This window comes from Elaeis guineensis, chromosome 6 (assembly GCF_000442705.2).
Source record: "Elaeis guineensis isolate ETL-2024a chromosome 6, EG11, whole genome shotgun sequence".
Taxonomy (NCBI): Eukaryota; Viridiplantae; Streptophyta; class Magnoliopsida; order Arecales; family Arecaceae; genus Elaeis; species Elaeis guineensis.
Window position 1 is genome coordinate 126,083,710 of NC_025998.2, and position 21,054 is coordinate 126,104,763.

The 21,054-nt window shown below is 33.6% G+C and overlaps 1 protein-coding gene across 3 annotated transcripts; it reads right to left on the minus strand.

The window, feature by feature from the left end:
• Nucleotides 1-572: 572 nt before the first annotated feature.
• LOC105033257 (casein kinase II subunit alpha-2) lies at nucleotides 573-14,932 on the minus strand. 3 transcript variants are annotated; one of them, XM_010907979.4, is made up of 11 exons: nucleotides 14,521-14,932; nucleotides 14,288-14,417; nucleotides 10,094-10,130; nucleotides 9,936-10,003; nucleotides 6,276-6,433; nucleotides 2,483-2,573; nucleotides 2,343-2,408; nucleotides 1,320-1,402; nucleotides 1,169-1,232; nucleotides 1,018-1,086; nucleotides 573-927 (listed from the first exon to the last, which is right to left on the minus strand). In XM_010907979.4, the coding sequence occupies exons 1-11, from the start codon at nucleotides 14,853-14,855 to the stop codon at nucleotides 871-873; spliced, it is 1,158 nt and encodes a 385-aa protein (XP_010906281.1). In that variant the 5' UTR covers nucleotides 14,856-14,932; the 3' UTR covers nucleotides 573-870. The 3 variants fall into 3 exon arrangements, with proteins under 3 accessions (XP_010906281.1, XP_010906279.1, XP_010906280.1); XM_010907977.4 differs by having other exon boundaries at nucleotides 9,936-10,130; nucleotides 14,521-14,931; XM_010907978.4 differs by lacking the exon at nucleotides 2,343-2,408 and having other exon boundaries at nucleotides 9,936-10,130.
• Nucleotides 14,933-21,054: the final 6,122 nt, after the last annotated feature.

Here is a 21,054-nt window from a genome sequence, read left to right on the forward strand (position 1 = left end):
ATGTATTAAAAAAAAAAACTATATGAACCAATCACGTAAAACGATATGCTCTACGTCGAATTTTTCACACCACCTGCAGTAGATAAAAAATTTCTCATGAGTTTTGTTCAAGTGAACCACCCAACCTCCATCGACACCAAAAGCTCACCCATGCCATTACTCACTCCTCTTCTGCAGTGGGTCAGACTAAAAACTTGGGCAAGGTCCCTGCCAGTGACCACTTCGACAACTCCCTTACCCCCTCACCAAAGAGAGAGAGGGAGCGCACGAGCTGTGTCCGCGTGTGCAATATACATATATAGATACAAACATACATACACACAAATAAATAGAAATTTACATTCAACTTGCAGTCATTTACATAGATACCCTTGTTTTCTTATAAAGTTCCAAGTAGCTTCTTTACTTTCAATTTGCGTTAATGTCGCCTTTATCCTGATCCCAAACTGCCACCCAGCATAGTAAGGACTGTTTAAATTGCTATACATCATCTGGGGTTGTCATCTAATGAGAAATCTTTAAACCTGGGTCTATGACAGCGGTAAAGTCCTGATCGTTACCCAAAGCATGAATTTACGAAGAGTTGATTTGATCAGGAAACGAAATGATAACATAACACTTAAATTAACACTTAAACCAACAGTAGGAGAAAATGACAGCTCAAAAAAAAACAAACAAACAAACAATAACCAGTCAGTGCGGATGGACATTCTAAAATTTTAATATACAAATGCATGACTCACAAAACTGCTAACACTAAGACCCTTGGAAAATAGCGGGCGGCGCACACAAATAACAAATAGGAGAGATTGTAATTATAAGACGAAAACAAGCACAGAAATTCATCAGTGGCACGTAAAATTCAAGCTATTAAGGACGAGTCCTGCTGCTCTCTGCACTCCTCACTGGATGAAAGTAGGGATGAGCCTGGAGGACAACCAGCAATGGAATCAGAAATAGCTCTCGTGAAAGAAATGAAGCTCCCTAATGATAAAATAAAGTAATAGTTGCACTTACCATGGCTTCTTTTGCAGTTAGCCTCTCCTGGTGATCATACTGAAGCAGCTTGTCCACAAAGTCCACGGCCTAGGAAAAAGGAGAGAATTATTTCAGGTTCAAGTTTCACAATGACAGGACTTCAGGTAATTTGCAAATAACATCTAGTTACCTCAGGAACTGCTAGATGCTGATTGTCAACATTAATGAACTTTGACCATGGTTTCCTGCTATGCCTGTCACAATTTTGACACCCTAAATTTTAGAGCGAACACTTTAAGAAACATAGCAAATCGAATTAACCATAAGGAGCATTTCAGGACCTTCCAACAAGTGCCTCAAGATGGGGGTCGAGCTCTAAACGATATTTGTTGAGATAAGCATTCAACTCATCTGTTCCAAGAACCTAGAGCAGATGGCAAGACCTTGATAAGCTTTTGATGAAAGAGAACAATGGCAGATACTGATCGGTGAAATTTAATCATCGAAGAATTCATTAAATTCTAATATGTGGTCATGATAGGGAGTTCAGCAGAGGAATGTCTGACTGAGGAAGACCTAATTGCATTACTGATATAAAGGAACCTACCAAGGGTACCAGTCAGCGCAGTTCCAGATTACATAATAAAGTCAAACCAATATTAACTCGTGGTTGTTGAACATCCCAACTCCTTTCTCATGCTCTTCAAGGCAATAAATGGCTAAATTCTCAGTGCAAGCAAAAGATAAATAACTATAATTAAATTAGGCATTGTCCCAACACATGTTTATCACTGTTGAGACCAGCTCTGATATAATAATTTTCTAAAAGATCACACTAAAATTGCTTTACATCTCTAACTTTCAGGCAGATGCAATTTGATGCTGATGTTTAACAGAATACCCAACTTGATCAGCAGATATGCCAGATGCCATTTTAGGTTCCAGCAAAAACTATCAGTGGCATTTAAGGCAGTGTTAGGTAAATGTAATATTAGTGCAGTCCTAAGAAATAACATATTACAATTGAGCTTAGAAGAAGTTTTGAGATCAAGTGTTTTTAATCGACATACAAAAAATTTGTAGCACGATGTCAGTTTATAGTCCCACACTAAGTTCATGTTAAAAACATGCATCAAATAATATCATGCTATATCATACTTCAAGAAAAGAGAGATTTTTTAATGCTAAGAACAGTACCAGAAAAGACCTAATTCATGTGCATTTCCATCAGAGAGTTTATACTTCAATACTGTTATAGCTCGGTCCTCTGTGCATGCGTAATTGAGATAACATCCGCTAGAAAAAAGACGGGGAAAAGGGCAAAGTGTATGCATTTGATGTAGACCGTGAAAGAAACAGTATACCTTAGCTATTTTTACCAATTGATCATAATTATCATGCCCATAAAAGAATGGCTCCTTGCGGAATATCTGTTAAGCAGGAGAATATGTTAATCTAGCAAATAGTAATATTTCTTAAGATTATGACTATCCAGACCGCTTACCATCCCAGCAAACATACAGCCAAGGCTCCACATATCCAAAGAATAATCATAATCTTGCAGGTCAACTAGGAGCTCCGGACCCTTGAAGTATCTGGAAATGGAAAATAGCATTTAATGACAATGGATAACACAGAACAAAAAATGCCTAAAATAATGGACTTGCAGATATAGAAATCGTGATAGGTAAAATAAAAAGTCTAATACTCCATGGGATGCACATTGATGATTCATGTCCAGCTAGTCTGCACTAGCTAAATTTAATCAAAGATACCAATTAATGGTTAATCTATTGAATATATACAAAAAGAGTTAACTCGTCAATTGGCCATTGACAGGTGTTGGAGATTCTTGCTGTATACTTTCTTGAATTTGTGGAAGCACCTCAGGCTATAATTATATTAAAATCAACTGCATATAAAAAAGCAAATGTAACCAGAACCAGAACCAGAATCACCAAAATTTTTACCAAGTTTTTGTGGTCAGCTTTATGAACCCTCATTTGTCATGAACTCCTATTTAGGCTGCCTTTGATGTTACTCAGAAAACAAGGGATCTTCAACATCATGAATATCAACTTGGATTGCTTTTTATGATTTGTTTTCAGCTGAACAACCCTCAACCATTTTCATGAGGGCTTGGGACCAGCAAATATAAAATGCTATGATCACTAAAAAAACCCTTCAGCGCTCACTAACCACATTCTTTTATCAAGTTAATCTAACTCCCCACCCAAATCTTTGACTAATGTACCAATAACTGTGATTGCAACAGCAAATAGAGATTGCCCTCTCTCCAAGGATACATAGTGGAGAGGAACCCAAAGTTATAATGGAAGCACAAGTGCGTGCTCTTTTGTTGTTATATCTTTAAATCAAAGACAACTAAAGAAATTGTGACTACATGAATAACACATAATGCCTCAGAAAACCATGACAACAGGAGGCACACCAATGGTCAGTCACCATTACAAAGCTTGGAGTCACTCCAACACCAGCAATGACATGGAAAAGCAATCCAGCCAGGTTAAAATAAATTCTAATCATATAGAAACAAGCCCAATAAAGAAAAGGAACAAAGCTTTGGAAACATGTGTCGGAGTTTGAAGTCTTAGTAAAATCTACCAAGTGGGTCATTTGAGTGTATTTAAAACCACATACAGCCTACTCCATAAAAACAAACTAAAGCAGACTCAAAGATCTCAAGTTCAGTCCTACAACTGTATGTTGCAAATGAGGGTGCCAGCTTGTTGAATTGGTAAAATCTTTTGTTTGGATATAAGAGACCTGAGTTCCATCCCCCTCATCCCGATTTTTGGCCAGGCTTCCACCCATCCTAGTTCTCAAAAAGAATCATATATTGCAAATAGATACAAAAATAGAACCTTAAATTCTTCCTAATCATACAAGAACACCTGGAATTAAATTTCAAGAAGCTTAATATGGGCATGGCACTAGAAGTTCTAGATAGAGTGCTAGACATTGTATAATGTACCAGAATTGATATGAGATTCATTATCAATTCTAATATCAACTCTATAATTATATCATAAATCTGTACCTTAAACAATAAAACAAACTACAGCCCACTTAAGCACTTACATGGGTGCCTAAGCAGCTAATATAGACTTAGTGACAGTTGAACACAAGCAGACATCGCTTGAACAGTCCAACAATGCTTGGCCTTTAAGTGTTAGTGAGCCTAACTTAACAGCATTGCATTCAGCAAATTGATTTACTCATATTATGGCCTTAAAAGGTGCAATCAGGCACAAGCAATCACACAAAAGCATAGCATGAAAATTTGATCATTAAATTTAAAAAAGGCCCTCAACTTAACAAATTGAATTATATCATGCCTTTTTCTCCCTCAAATGTTTAATCAATTGTACAAGGCTAATCACTTCATAACCACAAATAAGCAGAGGGAGGACAATAAAGATCACTGGCATTCTGGCAGAACAGGGCACCTAGGGTTTAGCAAGATAACAGGTGGAAGCAATTTTATGTCAGGCAATAGAAGTTTTTTGTTTCTAATTCCTGCATATCCAAATCTGAATACAAATGTCTGCAGGTACTTTTCTTTACTCCAGCTCCTACCGAACAATCCATCAATTCCTTAAACCACCCACCTCATAAATTAGGCCTATGTTGAGTTATTCTCATCCTGCAGATAATTCTTCTTCAGAAAACCTAAAAGGCAAAAGTAAATGCACGAACACCTCAAGAATTAAGCTAGATAAATAATATTAGAAGGTGATATTTGGAAGATTCAACAAAACAATCCAGCAAAAAGTTAAGAGAAAACAGGACAAAGGCATCAATGATATTGACATACCTTTTTGATGTAAATGATTTGTATGAATGGGCAAGGGGCAATTAAAAATATTTTGATTTAGAGACTATTTGCAGAATACACATCTTTCAATTCTGGGCCAGTTTTGCAATGATTACCATGCTCCCAGATTATCATCATTTATCTGGGAACACAAATTGAGGTGAGCAGCAAATTCATTTGGGAAGAAAAGTGGCTCTGCTCATTTAAATAGCCCAACTACTTGCTTGACTGTTTTAACTAATTGATCCATTCTTTTTGGTCTATTTTGCTTGGCATTCATTAATTACTGCCAACTAAAAAATTAAAAACATTAGCAATAATGCAATACACTTCTCACAGTAGCCTAAATTTCACCCCACCTGAACATTGTGTACAATCACCATAAGATCAAGGTGAAGAAAGTGCATCCTTAAAAGTGGGCTCAGCTGAGCAACTAAAGTTGAAGGGTTTTAAGGAATAACATCTACAAATTAGGGGATATCCACAAAACCAATCATTAAGTACCATATATTTTTAATCATATTGAAGGAAGCAAATAAGTCCACTAGACCTACCAAAAGCACTTGAAAGTTGTACTGATTTCATATTCCACGAAACTGTTTGGTATAAAATATGCAAAGAACAATATATATGATAAGAAGATCTACAACAAATAAGCTTCCTCACAAACAAATAAGCCGGATTTTTCCCCTTTTTTTCCCATTTTAGCAACGTAAAATAAGTATGCATGTGATCAACCAGCAATTAGGCCCTATAGATGACACTTGTTTAGACTGTAAATTTTGATCAGCCATATGGGCCCTGATCAACCAAGTATGGTGATCTATATATCACCTTGGCCCAATATATGATCTTGAGATCAAAGACATACAAGGATCATACTGTCCGCTAAAGAAATATTTGGGCCCAAAACCCACTCAGGGAATGCTAATCATAAGGAGCAACTAGATCCCTCTTCTTTCATGAAAAGGCCATGCAATAGCCCTTCATTTGTAACCCATAGATCACGTTTTCTTAGCACTACGACAATATGGTCCAGTAGAGTACAGGAAAACTACTCCACCTTCAACTTTACTTAATTATTTCTGCATGTTTGCTAATAAATGGCCTACAAATAATGACCACTTCCTTTTGTAAGAAAGATTTACACAATAAGAAAGTTGATTATATACAACAGATTCACATAATCAAATGGCTCTTTTCTGAACCTTCGACTTTGATTATCCACCAATGTACAGCCCTCCAACAAGAGATAATCATTAAATTTTGACGAAATCTATGCTATTGTCACAAGATGAGATTCATCTGCTAAAATGGGAAACATGAGTTGCTCGATTCTCTCTTTCATTGATCTTAATCACTAGACTCCAATAAAAAAACAAAGTTTTTCCAACGAGGAAAGAAGAAGGATATGCAGATTTACATTGTAGAGACAATCAAATTATTGAAAAGGACAGACCTCGAAGCAACTCGTACATTGTACTCTTTCCCTGGATGATAGAACTCTGCAAGACCCCAGTCAATCAGACGAAGCTTACGCTGCTCATGATCGATCATAACATTGTGAGGTTTCACATCTCGATGCATGATACCTTGTGAGTGACAGTAATCTAGTGCCTACACAAATACCTGGAAAAACTTAAAAACAATCAAATAAAATGAATCTAATTCTACCTTCAAACCAGTGACATGTTGCAAGAAATGCTCCAAAAATATCAAAACTCGATGAATTAATAATCATCTAGATTCATATTTCCTATAAAGTTTTAAGAATTGAAAAATTAAAAAGAGCTTTATCATTTAAACTAACTAGGATATCCCACAGAGTGAAGCAGCTAGCCAAAGGAAAACAGCAGCAAACAGCATTTGCTGTCTTACATGATCAACGAGCAAGAGTAAGAGCCCAACAAAATGATTAGAAAGATACATATCAGGCAAAAGAGGGGAAAATGAAGGGAAGAAATAAAAAAAGAGTAAGCAAATGAAGAAAAAGATACAGAAAGCAAGCAAAATAGCACATTAGGGTAGTTTAGTCGATAGAAAAAGATTGCACCATCCTCTCCCAATAGAAATGGTTTTGCCAATCTTTGAAAACACACTTCTGGTTTCAGTTTAGGTTGGGCTTGTAAAGTTAAAGTTTTGGCTGATTCACTCCAAGTTTCTTTTGATCACCAAAAAAAAAAAAAGAATGAAAAATAGAAGAAAAATATTTTTAAAAAAGTAAAAAATGTTACTATGCAAAAGTTAGAGTATTTTATGATATGTAGATTTTCTACTTTTGTAATTTCAATAGTTGCTAATGTTGTATATAAGTAAAAAATGATAAAGTATATCAGTATTCTATCATGAATGTACATAAATACACACATATATTATTTGGAAAATTATTATATTCAGCAATTCTGAAGGCTTTGAGTACCTAGCATATTCAAATCTTTATTTTTTAAATTCTTTCTCATAATGATGGTATTCTAATCAAATGCATAGAGTTATTCGTGTTAGTTTTTATGCAATAATATAATAAGTGCCTTCCAGAGGCATTTGTCCATCAAGGGTTATATTTATTATCTATCCCTTTTTTGAACTCAAGGACAAAAGGACAACAACCAAAAATTGATGTTATATGGCCTAGGTACTTAAAAAATAAATAACTACAATATGATAGTTAACACTAAACTAGAACATTAAAAATGAATTTATGGCTAGTTTTGGCCAAAACTAGACAAAGCCACCCAAACTAGACTAGGAACCAGTCAGTTTTGGCCAAAACCGACATAACTATTGAAACTAACAGAAATGAACATCTAGGGTCAGTCTCAATTCAGTTTCTGCCCAAACTTAGGATTCACTAATCTAACAATGAAAACTAGAAGTTTACCACCAGCAGAGCAAAAAAAAAAAAAAAAATACTACCACTAGATCTTGGGAAGATGACAGGTCTCCATGCTTGACTACACTACCGAATTCACGTGCATGATGTATGCTCAAGCACAAGCTTGCATAAGACCGGCCATAGAGGTTTCATCCAAAGCACAGGAGCATTGAAATCAAAGAAGACCTTGAGAGCCACTCATATTGACTTTGAAGCCCTCCAATTTTGCAAAATTCATTTTGAGGTTGTGGTATGAATCCAATATAAGGTACTTTTGTGTATGCTGAATATACTGAGTGGTAAGTGTGGAATTCGTAGGAGGTTTTAAATTTAAACTACTACTGAAGACCGCATATTTTCCACATATTTATAGCTAATCAGTTCAAAGTATGTTCAATGAACTTGAAAGAAGATTGGTATCTTAAACTGTCTCTAGTTCCTTTGAGTGGAAATTAACCCAATATATGATGAAGAAATATAAAATGTCACTTAAATCCCATAATGGGTGCTAGTATGAAGGCCAAACTGAGTCAAATCACCGACATACTAACCTTGCCACCACCAGCATGCTCCTCAACCCATAACCTCTACCACAGCAATCTCTGCTGCCCATGTGCCCCTCTCCTTTCAAGCAGCAAGCTTTAAGAGTTCCCATCCCAGCCTTAACCTTTTCTTAACCTCACATTCACAACAGTGTTGGGTTCCCTTTAACCCATCTTGCCAGTCAAGATAAAACCTATCCTTTCCGTATCAGACACAGAAATCACATCCAGACAAACCAAATCTAAAATTAAGTTTATATCTGAAGGAAAATCCCATGCTCTAGCCAATGCATAGTTCTTAAAATAGAACAACCTCCTCCAACCTCCAAGAAGAACATCTACATCCAACCTCCGAAACTCCTCACATCAATTGTTGGGCCCCCAATCTACTCCTATACATTCTAATAATTCTATTTCAATGCAATACCAACACAATCCAGAATGAGAATAGCTGTATCTGCATAGCTGCCTTAACTATATTATTCATCGAGTTGCAATTAGTTTCCAGTACAATACCTAGGGATTCAAACTAGCATAGGGACAAATGTAACAATTGTTTAAAAAAGTCTTTATTGGGTTTTTCATTTTAACTAGGACTTTGTACAAGGAAGTTGGATTAGAAGCATTCATTGGATTTTCATTTTGGCTAGCATTTCATACAAAAATGTTGCATGATGCTCGAATGAAGTATGAGTGCTCTAGAAATTTATGACTGATCATCATCCACTAATAATTGAAACAGAAATGAAAATCGCAGTAGCTAATTTGATGAATATGATGCTCCTGCATTGAAATATGCAAAGATAGACAAAATATTCAAGGGATAATGCTCTGTAGCCTCTAAAACTCAAGCAAGGATGATAGCAACCCATTTAAGTTAGTTGCTCCTAACAAGGTGAGGATAATCATGTTCTTCCCCATATTCAAGACCAATCCAAACTCTACAAATTTCTGACATGCAAGTCAAGATCATTAGAACAAGCACAGGCCAAACTTGTGACATTGTCTGTGCACACTATAACTTCTAATTACCGTGGTTCTCCTATACATTAAAGAACTCTTCAAATGTTCCTAGTCAATCGCATCAAAAGTTCTCATAGTACATTCATACATCTATAGAAAATAGTGAAATTTCCCAAGCCAAAAGTTTGCATAAATGTCAAACATTACCATCTAATTCAGTATCTTAATGCATTCCAAGAATTTCATAGTATTATGATAATATACTGTTTTACGAATTGTATGCATGAATCAAACTTTTTGTCATCCATATGATTTGAATTTTATGGCCATTATCCATTAACATACTGTTTTTAGTATGCAAATAGATAATTTCTGTTGTACTTATATCCAAATGTACAAGTCTAACAAAGTCACAGACGTACAAGGTGCATAAAGATAAGATAAAATTGACATTATTGTATATGATACAGACAAATTGATTGTTTATACAATCTGAATATTAAGGAGTTCAGTTTATGTTTAAAAAAAAATAAATGAGAAAAAAATAGGCAGTATGAAAGGTTTAATAGAAATAAAAACAATAAAACATAATTTTCTGAAATTTCTCTGATAGCAAAAATGTACTGTGCAAATGGAACGACTACCTTGCCTTCAATAGTTCATAAGTAGTATCGGACATCAAAATATGCTAACATTTCTTCAATAGCAAAAACTTACTATGCAAATGGAATGATAACCTTGCCTTTAATAGTTCATAAATGTAGTATCGGACATCATAATCTGTTAGAGTCGGATAGAGCACTTTGAAGTCTGTATTGTTGACATATTCAAAGATTAGACTGGGTGTCTTTGATTGCTGATCTCTGACAATATCAAGTAATTTTACAATGTTTGGCCCACCACATAGGTTCTGCAATATCTTTATTTCCCTCTTAATCTGCATTGCCATCACAAATGCAAACAAAAACATGCAAATAAGCAAAGGATGATATACTAAAAGGCAAAATTCTTACATGTTGAACCTACAAGGAACCCAGAACAAAAGTTATTAACAATTAAAGAACAAACAAAAGCACCAGCTAAACTCCAAAACATAAACAATGGCAAGTCATTAAGAAAATAAAGACCATACAAAAGATATACAGTCGGACCAGTTCGATATTGATTTCAATAATATCATGCAGACCTACCTACCAGAATTCATTGCTTCAGTAGTTGCAAGATGATCTTGAAGTTCCCCAAACCAAAATCCACTTTAACAAGAAACTGATCAAATCAACTCATTTGAAACAAAAACAATCCTCAACTCAATAATACTCAACAAAAAGGCAAGTAGAAGTGAATTTTTCACGTGATCTTTTGTTCTTCCGATAGATATGCATATAGATCGAAATTTTTATTTAAGTCCATTCAAACTTCAAGAATAAATTCAAATGAAAAATAAGTGCCTTTTAATAACATACAAACGTATAATGTATGAAGGTAACCTGATTTAAGCTCGTCCAAACTGAGTAAGTTTATATAGTGACCAAGTTATAAATAAAAGTAAGCCATATACCAGCACTAATCTTTCTTTCAATATATTCAATAACAAGGAAAAGAAATGTATTTATTGAATTTCAACAATTAGATGATAATTTTAAATGAACATAAGTTGGAATATCAATACATATGTACAATATATTAAGTCAAACCTTTTGATAGAATATTTTATATAAATGACATATATATTGATTTTCTTGAAAAAGCCCTTCTGAAGTTACTAAAATCAGTATATGAACATAACTTCATGCCTTGAAAGTCTATATTACATGGCTCAAGCCCCTCTTTTCATCACTATTTAGATAGAAATATATGGGCTAACTTGCAGGCATGATTTTGTGGAGGTTACCAAAATGAAGAATTGGCAGATACTTAAATTCATACCCTTAGTTGTTTTAAAAGGATAAATAAATCAGATGTAGAGAATATGAATATGGATATAAATCATATAGTTAAACTTTATAAGCAACCAAATCAAAAATGTTGTTGTAAAGAAGGTAAATGAAACTAAATACATATTAACATTGTTAGCTATTACACTTTGAAGTATAAAAGAGTTGTATGAGACTAAACAGGACCACAAGTGAATCATATTTGGATACAAATCAGATAGCCATGTATACATATCCATGCCTGCTTATCTTGGACGATACGAATATGGAAGTAGATATTATTCAGATGATAAAATGTGTATCGACATCTAGATAGATTTGGATACACAAACCAATCCAAATCGATACTATCTGATCGATTTTCACCTCTACCATCAAGAACTAATTTAATCAACAAACAATCATTCGAGTCCTTCAGACACCACAGAGAATTTCAAGAAAAATCATCCATCTGAAGGGTTTAGACAGGAGAATTCAAAGAAACCACAATGAATTCAAAGAAACCTTAGATCTAGTTTAAAGTATACTGACCCATTCTAGCCAGGAACCAGTTTGAGACATAGGTTTGATTTGGAATAGGTTTCGAACTGGCCTGAATTGACCTAAACCACAAAATGAAATGCAGATTCTATTCGGAACAGGCCTCGATCCAGCCTGAGCTGACCCGAAGCTAGCAAAACCACCTAGTTCCCTCAGTTTAGGGTGGGTCGCTGAATTTATAACCACCCAACCCAACCCTTGGTCATCTCGCCTCCCGATTACTCTCTTCCTCTTGCATTCAACAAGGGTTAGTTTGTCTCTCTTCTGAAAATGGTGATGATCTCAGCAGCTTTGCCCCCTCTCTTCCTCTCTTTCTCCTCTCTCTCTTTCTCTCTCTCTCAAAGACAATGACAATCCGGATGGCTTCACCACTTCTCTCTCTTTCTCCTCCCTCTATCTCTTCCTCTCCTTCTCTCTCTCCCTCCTAGTTCCAGTATGCCGCGAGCCTGAATGACATATTGATACCATACCGAACCAATCATCGGTCAGTGCGACCACCGACACTGGTTCGGAGAATCTTGCCTTCATATTTGCAAATAGCACGCATTATGATGACTTCCTTGCTGCCAACAGCAAGTCCATTAACAACAAGCATAAAGAGAGAAAAGTCTATGAGCAATCATTGTTACAACAACCTAACACGGAATCTCACTTGCCTCACAACATTAGCTTGCTTCAAATGATCTCAAATACTCCCTCAGTACACTTTCATCCGTTAGAGCTTATAAATTTGCCTCTTCCTATATTTTATCTTCTTTCATAAAGTTCCCTTGTCCTTCCAGATTTTCACCAGACATTATTGAAGTTATATTACCCTCTCTTGTAACTTCAGACCATGTATCAAAACAACAATTTCAGATAACTGATTCAAGCCGCTCTTTTCATCACTATTTAGATTGAAATATATGGGTTAACTTGCACGAATGATTGTGTGGAGGTTACCAAAATGAAGAATTGGCAGATACTTAAATTCATACCCTTAGTTGTTTTAAAAGGATAAATAAATCAGATGTAGAGAATATGAATATAGATATAAATTAGATAGTTAAACTTTATAAGCAACCAAATCAAAAATGTTGTTGTAAAGAAGGTAAATGAAACTAAACACATATTCACATGGTCAGCTATTACTCTTTGAAGTATAAAAGAGTTGTATGAGACTAAACGGGACCACAAGTGAATCGTATTTGGATACAGATTGGATAACCGTGTATACATATTCATGTCTGCTTTTCTTGGATGATACAAATACCAAAGTGGATATTATTCAGATGATAAAATCTGTATCGACATCTAGATAGATTGGGATACAGAAACAGATCCAAATCGATACTATCCCATCCATTTTCACCTCTAACATCAAGAACTGATTTAACCAACAAACAATCACTTGAGTCCTTCAAACACCATGGAGAAATACAAGAAAAATCGTCCATCTGAAGGGTTTAGATAGGAGAATTCAAAGAAACCACATTGAATTCAAAGAAAACTTAGATCCAATGTAAGGTGTACCGACCCATTCTCGGCAAAAATCAGTTTGAGACATAGGTTTGATTTGGAATAGGTTTCGAACTGGCCTGAATTGACCTAAACCAAGCAAAATCAAATGCAGATTCGATTTGGAACAAGCCTGGATCCGGCCCAAGCTGACCCAAAGCTAGCAGAACCACCTAGTTCCCTTGGTTTAGGGTGGGTCGCTGAATTTATAACCACCCAACTCAACCCTAGGTTGTCTCGCCTCCTGATTACTCTCTTCCTCTTGCATTCAAGTAGTGTTAGTTTGTCTCTCTTCTGAAAATGGTGATAATCTCAGCAGCTTTGCCCCCTCTCTTCCTCTCTCTCTCTCTCTCTCTCTCAAAGACAATGACAATCTGGACAGCTTCACCCCTTCTCTCTCTTTCTCCTCCCTCTATCTCTTCCTCCTAGTTCCAGTGTGCCTCGAGCCGGTACATACATATTGATACCGTACCGAACCAATCATCGGTCGGTATGACCGCCGATACTAGTTTGGAGAACCTTGCCTTCTTATTTGCAAGTAGCATGCACTATGATGACTTCCTTGCTGCCAACAGCAAGTCCATTAACAACAAGCATAAAGAATGAAAAGTCTATGAGCAATCACTGTTACAACAACCTAACACAGAATCTCACTTGCCTCACAATATTAGCTTGCTTCAAATGATCTAAAATATTCCCTCGGTACACTTCCATCTATTAAAGCTTATAAATTTGTCTCTTCCTATATTTTATCTGCTTTCATAAAGTTCCCATGTCCTCTTTCACCAGACGCTATCAAAGTTATATTACCCTCTCTTGTAACTTCAGATCATGGATCAAAACAACAATTTCCGATAACTGATTTAAATTTGCATATTCCTTTATTACTATAATGGACGACAAAACACGCCTCCAAAATTCCAGATTTGTCTTCAGACTCCAGCTAAGACATTTTGCAGCCAGCGAAAGCTAGAAGCCCTGTTATTCGAAAGGAAGAATCAAGAAGAGACAACTAAGCGGTCGCAAGATTTACATGGCAGAAAGAGATAGGTATTTATCAACAAGCTGATATACAGAACGCGAATAGTAGAAAGACGATTGCTTGATTGGAGAAAGGTCGCACCTTTTTCTTCTTCACCGGCTTTAGAATCTTAATAATGCATTTCTCATTGTTCGCGCAATGAACTCCCTCGAAGACCTCGCTGTACTTTCCCCTCCCGACCTTCCGAACTACTTCATAATCGTCCTGTTCCCTGCCGAGGAGGGGGAAAAAGAAAAACCTCTCTGAATCAATGAGAGGGTATAAAAAGAAACCCTAAGGGGAGATCAAAGGAAGGGAGAAGCAACGATCGGTACCCCCACTGGACGGTGAGGGACTCGTAGTCCCAGTACTCGTTGGGGCGGTGGACGTTGATGTCGGCGTAGGCGCGGGCCTTGGAGGCGGCGCCGGGGCGGCGAATGGATTTCCCGATCTTGTGCGCCAGGGTTTCCGTCTGGGGGGCGATGGCGGGGCGGGCGCAGGTGGGGCTCTTGGGGCGGGCGAGCGGCGGGCCGCAGGTGATCCGCCGGAGAGCGGCGGCGCGTCGTAGAAAGGGAAAGGAGAAGGAGGAGGAGGAAATAGAGGGAGACGAGGGGCGAGAGAGGAGGAGGAGGAGTCGGTAGGATATGGAGCAGAGAGGCCCCCAGGCCATGAAATAGAAAGGAAAGCGATATCACGAGCCCGTCAAAATTCCTCTCTCCCCCAACTCTCACCGACCAAAAGAAAAGAAGGAAACTTTGATTATTCCCTCCTCGTATCTCAAGGTCTTCTTTTCTTGTGTCCTTCTGCTAATTAATATAAAAAAAATATATTTACTTAAATAATCTAATTTTTAATTTATTTATTAGTTTGATGCAAAATCAATAAAATACTATTTTGAATGGCGTTTTATCATCATCACATCACCCCCTATTTTTTACGGAGACCACGTCAAAAAAAAAATTTAAAAATTAAAAATACCAAATAATATGACATTTTTAAAAATATCATATTTTTTGATGTTTTTTATTTTTCCACCCAAAAAAAGAAAAAATAGAAAAAAATATATATATATAAATTTATAAAAAAATAAAAATTCTAATTTTGAAAAAAAATAAAAATTATTTTTTTAAAATTAGCATCTCCATTTCAAAGTATCTTTTTAAAAAATTGGTGTAAAAAAAATAAAAATACTATAAAAAAAAATCGAAAAGAAATAGAAATTATAATTCTAAAATTAATTTAAAATTAAATTTTTAAAAAAAATATCTCAAAAAAATCTTTAAAAAATACCATAAAATAAAAAATACCATAAAATTATTTTTTTCAAATTAATTTTTTTAAAAAATATCATAAAAGAAGAAAAAATAAGAAAAAATTGAGAAAAAATGAAAATTATAATTTTGAATGAATTTTAAAAAATAAAAATTCTAATTTTAATTCAAATAAAAAAGATAATTTTAAATTATTTTCTCAATTTAAAATTAATTTTTTTAAAAATTATCTAAAAAATCTTAAAAATTTTAAAAAAGAAAAAATATCATAAAAAAGAAAAAATGAAAAAGAAATGAGAAAAGAATAAAAATTATAATTTTTAATTTTAAAAAATTAAAATTTTAATTTTAATTCAAATAAAAACTATCACTTGAAATTAGTTTCTCCATTTCAAATTAATTTTTTAAAAAATAGATGTTCAAAAAGATAAAAAATTAAAAAAAAAGTGCCATAAAAAAGTCAAAAATTTAAAAAAATGAAAAAAAAATTATAACTTTAAATTTCAAAAGAATAAAATTTTTAATTTTAATTAAAATAAAAAACATCATTTCAAATTACTTTCTCCATTTCAAATTAATTTATTTAAAAAATATTCCAAACAAATGAAAAAAATACCTTAAAAAAATTTCATAAAAACAAAAAATGGTAAAAATGAGAAAAAAAATAAAAATAAAAATTTTAAATTATTAAAAAAATTAAAATTTGAATTTGAATTCAAGAAAAATAAAAGAAAAAATGCCATAAGAAAAGCAAAAAAAATAAAAAATTAAAATTAAAATTAAAAAAATAAAAATTTTAACTTTAATTAAAATAAAAAATATTATTTCAAATTACTTTCTCCATTTCAAATTTTTTTAAAAAAAATATCTGAAAAAAATTGGTGTAAAAAAATAAAAAATACCATAAAAAAGGAAAAAGAGAAAAGAATTGAATTGAAAAAAAAATAAAAATTCTAATTCTAATTTAAAAATAAAAATTATAATTTTAAATTTAAATTTAAAAAATTAAAAATTATAATTATAATTCAAATAAAAAATGGTAAAAAATAAAATTTAAAATTATTAATTTAAAAAAATAACTTTAATTTAAATAAAAAATTATCATTTCAAATTACTATGCCCATTTTAAATTAATTTTATTTATTAAAAAATCACATAAAAATAAGTAAAAAAATTAAAAAAACCATAAAAAAAATTTAAAATTTTGAATTAAAATTTTTATTTTTTTAAATTCAAAATTATATTTTTTTATTTTTTTCTCTTTTTTTTGATATTTTTTTATAATATTTTTTTTTTAACCTCAATAATTTTTTGGGATATTTTTTTTTAAAAAATTAATTTTAAATGAAAAAAATAAGTTGAATTTATGTTTTTTATTTGAGTTAACATTTAAATTTTTATTTTTTTCTCATTTTTTACTTCTTTGTTTGAAATATTTTTTAAAAAAATAATTTGAAATGGGGAAAGTAATTTGAAATGATATTTTTTATTTTAATTAAAATTAAAAATTTTATTTTTTTAATTAAAAATTATAATTTTTATTTTTTCTTATTTTTTAAATATTTTGCTCTTTTATGGCACTTTTTTTTATTTTTTATTTTTTTTGACATATTTTTTTAAAAAAAATTAATTTGAAATGAGGAAAGTAATTTGAAATGATGGCTTTTATTTAAATTAAAATTAAAATTTCTATTTTTTTAATTTCAAAATTTTAATTTTTATTTGGCTCTCATTTTTTTCTTTTTTATGGTATTTTTTATTTTTTTTAATTTTTTAAGTTTTTTGAGATATTTTTTAAAAAAATTAATTTTAAATGGAGAAAATAGTTTAAAATTATCTTTTTTATTTGAATTAAAATTAAAATTTTTATTTTTTAAAATTTATTCAAAATTATAATTTTTATTTTTTTATTTTTTTTCTTTTATGATATTTTTTTTAAAAATTAATTTGAAAAGAAGATTGTAATTTGAAATGATGATTTTTATTTGAATTATAATTAAAATTTTATATTTTTTAAATTTTAGAATTATAATTTTTATTTCTTTTCGATTCTTTTTTTATGATATTTTTAATTTTTTTTACACCAATTTTTAAAAAAGATATTTTGAAATGGAGATACTAATTTTAAAAAGATAATTTTTATTTTTATCAAAATTAAAATTTTTATTTTTTTATAAATTTAAATTTTTTATTTTTTTATTTTTTATCATTTTTTTAGGGAGAAAAATAAAAAAACGTCAAATAATATGGCATTTTTAAAAATATCATATTATTTGGTATTTTTTATTTTTATTTTTTTTGGCGTGGTCTATGTGGAAAATAGGGGGTGACGTGGCGATGATAAAATACCATTCAAAATGATGTTTTATCGATTTTATATCAATCTGATAAATAAGTTAAAAACTAGATTATTTAGGTAAATAATTTTTTTATATTAATTAGGAAAAGGACTCTCTTTTCTTTCTCCCATTTTCTTTGTTTTCTTCTTTTGGCGGGGGAATGATTTTTAGGCTACCCCCCGGTGGATAGGGGTGGAAACAGGCCAGACGTTCTGTCAGGGGCCTGCAACCTAATCTACTGTCGATCTGATTTAATATGATGTATTTATCTCAATAAATCAGATATAGTTTTTTTAAAAAAATTATTTAAATAAATAGATAAAACCTAAAATTTTAAAGTCTGATCTGAAAGCCCGTAGGCTGATCTGTATAAATTGACAATGCAGTATGAGTCCTTGCTTTGATTATTTAGTTATATATAAGAGTGGCATAGTGAAAAGAAGGACAAAATCTTTAGATTTTCATTGTAAAAATGATTCTTAAAATATCATTTTTTACTTTTCATTTGATTCAAGTTATATTTTTTATAATTTGAGATCTATTAGAGGCAAAAAAATTATTATATTTGATAGGCCTTCGCCTGTATTGAGGTCTTGAAGGCTGTTGGTCTATTTAAATGCCTTAATGTTTATAGATCTTTAAATAGGCTTTTAGGCTAGATTAGGCTTTTTTATTTTGCAAAACAGGTCAAGCCGAGTCTCATTTTAAGCCTGAACCAGTCCAACAAGCTAGGCTAGTATTTAAGTTAGTATTTTATAATATAGGCCTAGCCTATTTAAGCCAAAGCCTAGCCTGACCTGGTCTATTTCCATCCCTATCGGTGGATTTCCCAAGATAGTTGCTGAAGTTAAGGGCTTGTCCAATTGGAAGTGGATAAGGCATTCTAGCATTTGATTTTGGCGATATGGATGTGAGATGTGGACTTCTACTACAGGCACCTCTTTCTCATAAAGATTTAGAGGGTAATTCACAGAAAGATTTTTTAGGTTTAGAAGGCTTGTTGATTTACAGAAAGAATTTTTTTATTAGATATTTTTTTTAGAAAGCTGGTTCTTGATGTTGCTGCAAGTCTGCGGTTCTTGATGACATGACTAGAGTTAGATGCGGTTCGGAAATCGGAATATCGGAGAGAATCTACAAGAGAAATTTATACTTGTCAAAGAGTTTCTAGCGGGGGAATCTTCCGTTGCTTAAGTTAGTCGGAGCTCTAAAAATAGTCGAGAAAAAAATGAGAGCAAGAGGAGAGCAAAGGTATGTTCTTTCTTTTTCCAATTAAACTTACTTCAGGATCTTCTTGTTATCTTTTTTTTATACAAAGATGGAGCCATAGGCAATTTAGCCGAAATTATTAAACCATTAAATCTCGTCAGGGCACTAAGTCACATTCTAACAAACCATTAGGATAGGAGATCTTTCCACTATCGTACGAATCAAAGTTGTTAGACAGTTATGGATTTTGCCCATGTAGACCGAGGAGCTGGTAGTCAAGGTCATGTATCGATGCTCATGTTTACGGCTTGATATATTACGAAGTGCCTTATGTTTGATTAAGCATATGCTTTTCTAAAAAAAATTATATAAAATATCTATTATACTTTTAATAAAAGACAAAGGTCTCATCTAATTTTGATAGTCTTTTTGGAAAAATTTTTAATTCTCTTTCATGAAAAAAACAAAAATTATGACTTACATAGATTTTTTCTATGAAATATGAAAAGTTTATTTTCATAAAAATATCACTTTTTGATCTCTCTCTTTTGACGACTCCAACTAAACAAAAGAGACTATTTTATTTTTTTTTCATTGATCACACTGTCCCCTTTCTCTTCCTACGAAACTAAACAAGTCCAAAATGAATTGAATGTGCTAGTCATGGATTTGATTTCTTTCTTTGAACCGTTTTATGTCATCTAACCATGCTAGGTCTCGTTGATGCAAGTCCATCCAATACGAGGAGATAGAATTCATGCTAGAGCAAGGTTAGGTATGTAGGCCATTTGCTATAAAGTGTCCATAAGCCACAAAAAAGACATGCTAAATGCATGGACTCAACCACCATAGGACTCGAAGCACAGAATTCACACATTGTGATATAAATGTGCTGGATGCTAAAATGGCCACAAGATAAAATAGAGACACAATGACATGGTGACCAACTTAGCTTAATAGCTTGTGAGTGCAAGGTTGAGATAACAGTGTGTTCTTTCTAAATCTAGATTTGTTGACTTCAAACTAGTGTTAATAGCTTTGGTGTTTTATGATTTAAGAATTTGATCTAATCCAACAATTTGGTGTTAAGGGCTTAGATTTGGACTTTTGAAATATCAAATTAATCCTTCTTAGCTCTTTCATTCAGCTCCAAGATCCATGGCCCATTTAATAAAAGCTGGTCCTTAAACCTACCCAATGATAAATTTGCCATGTTTAGATGAGCAATTCTTTGTGCACCGCATGCGGTGATTCGCTCACGCGCAGGCTTGGGGACGTCGGCGAGAATTTTTTTTTTTTATCGGCCCTATGTAAGAGTGAATCACCGCACGCAGTATATAAAGAATTTCGCTGTTTAGATTAGCTCAAGTACAAGCAAGACATCTGTGTGCTATATTATTTGGTATCCTTTGGTGCCCCAAAGCTTGTACTTTAATTTGCCGATGTTATCTTTTCATATTCAAAGCCTCTCATAAAGAGAAATAGGGCTGGCTGAAGGGCAAGGCCACCGAAGCCCTTACCTTAGGCCCCCGCAACGCCCCTCCCTCCCCCCCCCCCCCGGCCTCCACCTCGAAATGCTGGAAGACCTCCCTTCGCCCCTAGGCCCTCTGCTCAGCCTGCGAGAAGACAAATGATGGGATGCCTCTACCCTAGAAGGCCCCCACCTCTAGCCCACAGGCGGCCCTGCTCGGCCCGCGAGAAAATGAACGGCACCAAAGCAAGATAGAATGGCTGAATGCGCAGTCGGTCGGTCACTAGTAGCAAAGAAGATGGAAGGATCGAAAGTCTTCGGCTCTCCGTGCAAGCGGCGCAACTGTGGATGTTCCCTTTTTTTTCATTTTTTGAAAGGTCCCCGCCCCCAGGCCCCCCCCCCCCCCCCCGCTTGGCCCGCGAGAAGATGAACGGCGCATCAGTGCTAGCAAGGAAGAATGGTTGAGGCCTGAGGTCCTAAGCAGCTGAGCAGTCGTCGATCGATCGATCACCGATGGCAAGAAAGACGGAAGGTCTCCACTCTCCACATGAACGGCCTTATGGTCCATCAGTCCCTTTT